A 9886-nucleotide genomic window follows, 5' to 3' on the forward strand; every position below is an offset into this window, starting at 1 on the left:
ATTACATTTGGGAGACCTTATTAGCTTCAGACTTCTCCTTGGTGCCAAGCTGAATGCTGACGATTGAACTAGGACAAGAAACCTGTGCGGAGAGAGATATGCAGGGGGCAGCAGCGTATAATCAGAGTGTGTCCATAAATGCCGTCCCCATGTGGCCCCCTCCCCATGCCTGACACATGCATTCTGACCATTCAAGCAGGGGGGATGCTGGAGCAAGACTCCTCATAATAATAACAGCTCCTTCCTATGCCTAGGGCAATATGAATTTAATAAACTCTGCCTCCCTTTTCTTTGCATATTTTCCCCTGTAAGAGTCTGGGTCTGTGGGACTTCTCTGGGCAGATGTTGCTTTTCATTGAAGTATGTATTTCTGTTGATGAAATAGCGATATAGGTAACAATTATCATCTTGTAAGGGCTTTCTGCTTACCAGGCAACTAGGCTAAGCATTGCCTATGTGTTATTTCATTTATTTTTTAAAGAAATCTTATGGAATACACACTGTTAACATCCCCAGTGCAATGAAACTTAAAGAGGGCAAGGAACTTACCCAAGGTCACACAGCTAGTAAAATGTACAGCCGCGTTTCAAATGTAGATCTGTCTGCACCATGTCCTGTTCCCTCCGCTATTTGCAATGCTCTACTATAATATGACATATATGTCACACACATCACATATATGTACATTCCTTACGCTATCCAAGGCCAGCCCATAGATGAAGGTCAAAAGCAATACATTAATGGATGAGCAATAGCAACGATTATCGGGTTCCCTTGAACATTTCAGAAAAGACACATTTATTCGTCATTAGAAAAATAGCCTACCTTTTTTCTTCAACAACAAGGGGCCATTGGATGCATAAAAACAAAGGAATGAGATGTGGTTTCAGAGGACCTGGGTGCAAGTCCTGGTTTTGTAGCACCAGTTAGCAAACGTCAACAAGCCTTGATTTCTATGGCTATAAAATGAGGGAATAAAAATGCTATCTTCTTTGCCGCGCTGTCAAATGGTTTACATGGACTAATGCGTGTGAGAGGCACTGTGCAGGTGGTAAAGTGCTCTGGCTGACCTGTCGTAAGGCAGTAGAGAAGAAGGGGCAGCTGTGGTCCTCTTGCCCCCATTCTAACTTGTTCTCTGTTGATTCCCATCCTCTTTTCCAAGCATTCTGGAGCTTAGCAATTGGTTAACGCCTATTAAGCTGACTGTCCTTCAAATTACTGGAGTTGGATAAAGCTCCTAGGGTATAATACACTGTTCAGTGGAACTTATATCACCTGTGAAAGATCTCGAGCAACAAGCCCTTTTTTTACATATTGGAAAATCATCTGCCATGACTTTTGGAGGAGTTTCTTGGGTTTCTTCCAGACATCAAGTCTTTCAAGGTCGTTAACTCTTCCTTTCATAAATCACAGAAGTTAGAACCAGAAAGCTCTAGAGAGTATCTGGATATTTGACAAATGAGGAAACTGTGACCTGAAAAGACAAGTGTTTTTAGGTGGTGATTATGAAGACAGTCATGGAATCACCTCATGTTAGATTTGGGAAGGGCCTCGTAGAGGTTCTAGTCCCATTATCTGGCCGATGGATGGGTAAGTTGGGAGGCAGCCTGCTACAAGGGAAAGAGAATGTCCTTGGGTATCATAAAGTCCTGGGTCCAAATTCCAGTCCGTTGTCTTATTGCCGATGTGACCTTAAAAACATATTTGACTCTTAAGGCTTTATTTTTTGATCTATAAAAAGAAGACTTGCTTTGCTTGTTTCTATGATAGATAGATAGATAGATAGATAGATAGATAGATAGACAGACACATAAACAGACAGACATAACAAATGAACCTGCAATGAATAAGCAACCAGTAAAGCTAAAGCATTGCAATTACAGTTAGACTTATTATTACTCTACTATTGATAGATGTGTAGAGGAGTGATGGCAATCAAGAGAGGCTTTATATTGTTTCTTTCCCAGGGTTTTAAAATATTTTTGGAGTGCCTACACATTTAAGTCGAGTGCCTACACATTTAAGTCATTGCCTACTAGGCCAATATTTCTCAGCATGAAGGAGAGATGATATATATATATATATATAGATACACACACACACACACACACATATATATATACACACACACACACACACACACATACATTTTAAAGAAATGTTTCTGGATTATATTTAACACTGTTCTGAATTGGGCCAGGGTTCTAGTTCAAAGAGTGAATGAGACCATCTAATTCTAAACTCACGACTTCACCTGTAGGAAAGCCCGCTGCACTTGTTAACTAATTCAGACAGCCATGTCTCTCCCTCTCTTCTGCCCCTTACCCCAAGTACTCTACTTCTTTCTAATTTTTCCTTTGATTACTTTGTTATGGCTGTCAGCAACCAAGCCTGTTTGTTTAAAAGCCTTGTTTTGTTTTGTTTTGTTTTTTAGGGTAAGTGGGTAAGTCAACACAAGACTGGTTCAGCAGACTCTTAGACCTTTTTACTGGGGTAATAGATCAACCTCATGAGTCAAGTAATGCCCCATCCACATGTAATTCCTTCCCAGGGAAGAGCTTTAACAGTGATCATATGCGCTGAGATGCATGCTGACTCTCCATTCTTAGAACTCCTAGGAGTCCTCCCTCCCTCCTTTCCCCTTGAATTAAACCAAATGCGTAAAACCAAAAAAGGCAAAAGGGGAGAGGGTCTCCTCTGCCAAGAACAGCAGTTCCAGGAGATCAGGGATTCCATTTTTCTTCAGTGTTAAGTTACCAGTGCCTAAAACAGTGGCTGGCATACAGAGAATCCCCTGAAGTCGTGAATGAGTGAGTGGACAAGAGAATTACCCAACTTTATTCAGGGGTCTTCTCTCCTCCTTGGATGATCCAAGATGTACGTCCTGCTAGTAACTTTGGCTTAGTGCTCTAAAGAAGAATATGTCTCCCAATTTTCAAAGCACATAGGCTGTGTCTTGTTGAGGAAGCAGGAGGAGGGAGGGAGTGCTACCAGAAAAGGATCATTTTAAAACAATTAGGACAACAAAAGGGATAAAGGATGACAGAAAAGCCATCTGGCAAATGTTGGCCATCTCCACCGATTTCCTCTTGAGAAGTGACAGAGAGCAAAGACTGTAGCAGATTTGAAAGGGTCTGCCACTCAAACAATTAATCTCCTTTCTAATTGCTATTGTTTCTATAATTAATATTATTTCATCAGATACTAAATGAGTATAAGAGGCATGGTAGATGTGACTGAGTTCCATGTGCCTATGCATCTATGTAGGAACCATGCCTTCCACAAAACTTCACAGTAATGTCATTCTAGGGCTTTTATTGTTCATAAAAATGGCTTTTCCCAGGACCAAAAAGGCAATAATATTTCTCAAAATAAAGCAGAAGAATTCTCTGTCAAATACTTCATGACATTCTCCAACATGGTAAACACTTCTTCTAGAAGGTCGTCATTGCCCCAGCAGGTCTCTGTGACTAGAAACTGCAGCTTTCCCATCTTCACGCAGGGCAAAGTTGAAGCCGAGTTCCACCTGGTTACAGCAGAAGAAGCTGAGAAAAATCCTGTTGGAAAAGCCCGGAAGGAGCCAGAGCCCCTGGCCAAGCCCAAGTGAGTGGAGTTGTGGGTGGGAAGGTCAGAAATGGGAAGAGGCTTTGCAGCCCCCAGGGGACACATGGCGTGTCTTTAGAGCAGCCCTCTGGGAGAACCGAGGAGCCGGGACACAGTCAGCTGGTCCCTTCTCAGCTTTGTAGCTTTTTGTCCCTACAATTGAAAAGCATTCTAAAACCATTACTGAGTGCTTGGCAAATGGAGAGGCAAATGATGTGTTTGTAATGCTGCCACCTCAGCATTTCTAGAGTCATTTCATGTATTTTTTTTTACTAATTTTTTATTGAATATAAATGTCACAAGTTTTTCCTGCCCATTCTCTAAGCATGCATAGGAAATTGGCTTAATGTTTCCTTTTGCCTTCACTGAAATGTTTTGCTTTGCTGCCACAGTTGTCAGAATTAGGATTTTTAATGGCTGTGGAATATTCTGCAGACGTGGTGCCCATCCTTGACTTGGTTCCCATCCTATAATTGGATATATAATCTATTTCTACATAGTTTTCATTATTATAACATGATGAACATGTTTTCTCTTTATATATTTTATTTCAAAATAAAGTCCCAGATGTAGAATTGCTAGACAAAAGGATTACTCTATTCAATTTGATCTTTAGTTACATATCAATTAAAAAATGAACTGATAAAGATTTGAAATCCGTTTACAAAGCACTCTTGGAAACTGTATTTGGCCTGACCCTTTCCAGACCCCAAGAGTTGCAAGATGAGGAGTCTCGTCTTGTACCTACATTTCATCTCTCATGGTGTTAGGAGCTTCATGGGTGATGACTTATTCATTGAAAGCATCTTCTAAAAGTGCACTTTGGAGAAACACGACATAGGCTCGGCCTGCCGGGAGCTCTCCATCTATTTAGGGAAGAATAACACACAAAGTCATAAAACTGTTATCAGAACGAGGATGACAAATGCTAATTTCAAAAAGGGGATAAGTCAAGGGGTAAGTGAGATAGGAACTTAGAGTGAGGGAACCACTGTGGACTGAGGCAGTCGGGGCAGGCTCCCCGGAAAAGGCGATGTTTGAGCTGGTCATGGTTGGACAGATGGAGGGTGATGGGGCCTCGAGCTGGGTTCTGACTGGATCCTGCTCTACTACAGACTAACCTTTAAAATGATGCAGAAACTATTATCATCCAGTTATTAGATTGCTTCTGCTTCAGGCAACACGATCTTCTCCCATTCTCCAGCCTCTCCCTGTGGGTCCCTGGAAAGTGGGAGTCAGACGTACTTCCTGAGAATCTGGGTGTTGACAACATGACCCCCTCCCTGATTCTCTCTCACTCCCCTCTCAGCCGCCCAGACACGTCCTTCTCCTGGTTTGTGAGCCCCTTCAAGTGCCTGTACTACCTCATCTGGAGGAATTACAAGAAGTACATCATCATCGCTTTCATTCTGATCATTCTCATCATCTTCCTGGTCCTTTTCATCTACACCTTGCCAGGAGCCATCAGCCGAAAGATCGTGGTAGGCTCATAGAGGACCGTGGGGGACCGGGACTCTCCCTCGACACTGGTCTCCTCTTCCTCACCAGAGAACATCTGAGAACATGTACCGTGCAAGGCACTATGCTGAGTGTGTAGGTGACAGACTTGAGCTCCCAGAAACCAGTCCCATGTCTGAGGACACACTGGTTCTTCTTGGAGGAGATGGAAAAGAAACCTTCCTTCTCTAAGCTTACCCTCACCTCCATCTTTTAACCAAAAGTCTTGGTTTGGGCCCTGGGCAGCATGAAATAATGACTCTTTCAGTGCAGGGTAATCAACAGTGACCTCAAATTGATATAGATGAATGTTTTCTTTATGTAATTTGTTGTATTCTGAGATGTTTCCTTCTGGGTCTGAGATTTTATTAGAAGCACTTTATTTTAAATAAACTTTCAACAGCAAATAGACTGAAAACATTATAGCAAATCACTAGGTATTTAATCTGTTCCATATATTTTAACCCTGTTTAATCCTTACAGTTAATAGAATGTATTTATTTATTCAGGCTGTGAAACCCATTAGGGCATTAGGGGAAATAGTCACACAAATCATCTAGAATACTTCATTACTGAAATTCCCATCTACAGAAAAGATGTTACTGGTTTGCTGTTCAAGTTAATACTTGTAGGACATGCTCAATAGTAGCAATGGGTGCTGGAGAAATGAGTTTTGATTTATGCACCATGGCATTTTCCAAGTGGGAATTTTACAGTCTATTGTAAGATATACGCAATATAATTGTGTGTATGTGTGTATGTGTGTGGGGGGGGTGGGGGGGGTGGCGGTTAGCAGGAGCTCCATGCTACCCGTAGGAATTCTTTTCTTGCCAGATACACAGGCGTTTCCATAGACCATGATATGAATGGCCATTCCTGATATTATTCAACACTTCAGCCGACCACCATCTGTGGCAGGTTTCATTATCTATCTCAAGCATGAATTAATTCAAAACCAATCTTAGGGACAATATCCTATGCACTTGTCACCTAGGGTCAGTTTTTCTTGAAAGAAAACCTCTGATCTGCCACTTTATTAAGGCAGGGAATTAAAGTGACGGGTAGGTTTTCTCAGATGTAAGAAGAAAACAAAGGAACCGGAATGTGTGGCCTCAATTTCCATGCAGAATTTTGGTCTCAAACACAAATAAATATGGCAGCCACTTCTTTCTATCACAGGGCCCATCTGGTGGTGTTGAGGGGCTGGGTGGTGCTCCCTTCCTGAACCCAAGGCTACTATTTTGTAGCTTTTTGGTAGCTTTGCATGGATGTAACTCTTGGGAAGGGAAAGATGTTTACTCCTATATAAGAAGTAATTTTAGATTCTTCCTGCTTCAGCAAAGAAAGACTGAAAAATGTTCTGTGTGATTTTAGACTTAAGCATTGTGCCCTGAATTCTGGCCCTCAGTGCTCACTCACTAAGTAACCAAAATGCCCTATTTTCCTGAAACATTGAAAAATAGGCACTTCGTCGGCAATGTTTCTGAGTGGGATTGGTTACATAAACGATAGTTCACTCTTCCTGTGCAACAACGCACAGCATCATTAATGATACAATTGACAATACTTGATGTCATGGAATGCATATGATACATTGAGTACGTTGTAAGGGAAAAGACATATGAGTTGTGAAAAGAAAATGTATATATGTGCATAGATGAACATGTCTAGAGGAATATGCCAAAATGTTAATAGCGATTTAGTGATTACCTCTCAGGAGTTGTATCTTTTCTTTCCTTTCTTGTTTTCTATGTCTCCGATTTCTAAAATACATAGGCATTATTTTTAACGTAAGAAGCTTAATCAATAAACATAAATTTACCTGCGTTCATTTAAAAATATTGAGAGTATCTCCTATGTGTTGTGGGGACATAAACATGACCCCTACTGCCGGGGATTTTGCATTCTAGCAGGTCTCCAAAATATTGTTTTATATTCAAATTATGAGTCTTCCAAGAAAGATAGCTGATGAGGACTGTGCTTCTTGGAATAGTTTTAGGAAAAAAAGCACAACATATACCTCTTCTGTTGAAAAGGAAAATAACAGTATTAATTTAGGAGAAATTCACATAAGGTATTATATTTGCTGCTGGATTCTGGATGGGAAGATGACGGGTAAATTCTTGACAAAACAATGCACAGTTTTCAAGTTTATAATAAAAACAAACATCGAAAAACCTTCTAAATTAAAGAGAGCTCGTTAACTTTCTTTTGATGTCAAAAGACATCCACATGCTAAGAAGCTTTTAGCAGAAGTATCTGAAGCACTTTCAGATCAGATGGCATCAGAAGAAATGTGTGAGAAGAAGTGGAAAGCAAGGATAATTCTGGAATCAGCTATGTCTGGTGCGCTATATATAGGGTATTACATATGCCTGCCCTGCATATAAAATGAAATAAAATAATGTCCTGTGCCTAAATGTGGAGCCCTAGTTCTAAAGATATTACAGTTCAAAAAACAATTTCCCAAGAAGTTTCATGAGTCCCTACATGTGTTCTTAAATAAGATTAATTTAAATATATTCGTTTGACAGCTTCGCATTTTTATTACAACTTAAATCTGTTTCAGAGTGGTTTTGTTGATGTATTTTACAACATTTGGATCATTTCCCCCCAGACAAAGTAAAACAATATTAATGCCAGAAACAATAACAACAACAACAGCAAACAACTCACAGGACAGAATCTCCAGTGCTGTGTTGCCAGTGGTGGAAACATTTGGGCCTTTCTTGTTCTTTCCCTTCTAAGATACATAAATGGAAATTACAAGATCCACTTCACAGCTGGGGCCATTTGGTGCTTATTTATTCAACAGATAATTACTGGGTTCCAGCCTCACTCCGGGTGCTATGATCAGCACGGGGGGGTGCAAAAGTACACACAGTCCCCGTGAGAACTCGCAGAGCGCAGAGTTTGATGGAGAGAAGACGTAAAGCAGTCACACACAGAGATCACCAGACTGATGGGTTGCGCAGGGCTGGGTACCGAGAACAGAGAGCGAGCGCTTCACGAGGCCCACACGCAGACTGGCAGTGAGGCAGATGTCCTGGGGAGGTGATGGCTGAAGGGAGACAAAACATGAGGACACGAGGTGGAGAAGAGGAAGGCCCAGAAAGAGGACAGCACGTGCAAAGGCCCCACAGTAGGCCCAGGGGAGTCTGAAAGAGAGAGGGCCTCACAGCGAGAGGCAGCAGGTCCTGAGACGCAGCTGGGAAAGTCATGCAGGGGCCACTCCCTTAAGGGGTTGGGTCTTTATTAAGAGAGGAAGACCCTCATTATAATGAGAAGTCCACATACTTGGTGATGAAAAGTCCCTGGTATATCCCAGTGCAAAGCTAATGTGTTGCTGGGTCTGTAGTGTGAAGAGTTTGAAGGAGTGGATTAAACTCAGATTGTGAAAGGCTTTGAATGCTGTGCCAGAAGTTTGGGTTTTGTACAACATAAATGGGAACTCCTGGGAGGTGGCAGGAGCAAGTCTGCATATTACAGAAGTTGCTGTGTCTACATGCGTGGAGGATTGTCAGGGGTGAGATCGGAGGTGGGAGACACGTTAGGAATCAGAGGACATAAGAACCTACATCAGGGCCATGGCTGTGGGAATGGAGAAGAAAAACTAGATTCCAGACACTGGGGCGCTTCCTCCCCGCAGGTGCCTGCCAGGGGGACAGGGGAGTTTGGATCCTGGCTCCACTGTTTCTATCTGAGCATTTCTCTTAACCTCTCAGAGTCTCCATTTCCTCGCCTGCTAGAAAGGCAGTATCACCTGCTTGGCCAAAGTTAACTGTGAAGATAGGAGACAAGGTATGCAAAGGGTCTAGCTAGGGCCTGGCTCAAAGGCAGTGCTCAAAGGCTGTTAGTAGCTGGTGTCCCAGCTGCCGTTTCTACAAGCAGAAGCAGCAGGGTGTGGAGTCTAATTGGGTATAGAGAGTGAGGAAGGAAGATCAGACCTACGTTTTAAATCCGGTCTGGCGCAGAGACTGAGAAACTTCCACCAGTGATTCTCCTGAGTGTATGATTAATAGTTTTCTATCCAGCTGTGACAGATGACAGCACACTCAGCTGATTAAGGGAACACAGATTTAGTATCTTACAGGTCAGAAGTCCAACCTGGGTCTCCCTGAGCTGAAATCCAGATGTCAGTGGGGCTACCTTCCCTACTAAGAGAGGATCTGACGCATGCTAGAGGCCCCCCGCATTCCTTGGCTCCTGGCCTCCTTTCTTCATTTTCAAAGTCTGTGACGTTGGATGTCTCTGTTCCTTTCTTCTATGGTCACATCCCACTCTGATTACACCTGGAAAAATTCTTGCACTTAAGGTCCCAGTGATCACATTGGCCCCACCTAAATAATCCAGGACGGTTTCTCCATCTCAAGGTCTTTAATCACATCTGCAGAGACCTTTTGTCATGTAATGTAGCATAGTCACAGCTTCCGGGGATTAAAAACACAGAGGTGCATGTGCGTGCATGTCCTTTACCCCTTTGGTAGAGAGGCGTTCCTGGTTGTGGAGATACCACACTATCTCCCAGGCAGTGTAGTTTAGCCCAATTTTAAGGTCATCTTGGTAGTGATTTGCAAGTTGGTGGGATCATTATGAAGTATGAGAGTGGGAGGCTCCATGGGCACTTTTCTCTCTGGAACAAGATGTCCCCATTTGCTCTTCAGCCTCTCAAGTGACAATTACCTCAGAAGAAAAGGGAAGGATCCCTCTGTCCTTCGCTTTCTGAGATGGATGTGACTCTGCCTCATCCTCCCCCACCTCTGTCTCAGGAGTTTCTTCATAAGCC

The 9886-nt window shown here is 42.5% G+C and overlaps 1 protein-coding gene across 5 annotated transcripts in view; it reads left to right on the forward strand.

The window, feature by feature from the left end:
• Positions 1 to 7595, forward strand: part of FER1L6 (fer-1 like family member 6) — a 166324-nt gene extending 158729 nt beyond the window's left edge. For all 5 annotated transcript variants that reach the window (XM_053559093.1, XM_053559094.1, XM_053559096.1 and 2 more), the window contains 2 exons: positions 3503 to 3603; positions 4913 to 7595. In XM_053559093.1, the coding sequence (XP_053415068.1) occupies positions 3503 to 3603; positions 4913 to 5096 (285 nt within the window). In that variant the 3' untranslated portion in view covers positions 5097 to 7595. The remainder of the gene's footprint in view (positions 1 to 3502; positions 3604 to 4912) is intronic.
• The last annotated feature ends 2291 nt before the right edge of the window (positions 7596 to 9886 follow it).

This window comes from Nycticebus coucang, chromosome 13 (genome assembly GCF_027406575.1).
Source record: "Nycticebus coucang isolate mNycCou1 chromosome 13, mNycCou1.pri, whole genome shotgun sequence".
Taxonomy (NCBI): Eukaryota; Metazoa; Chordata; class Mammalia; order Primates; family Lorisidae; genus Nycticebus; species Nycticebus coucang.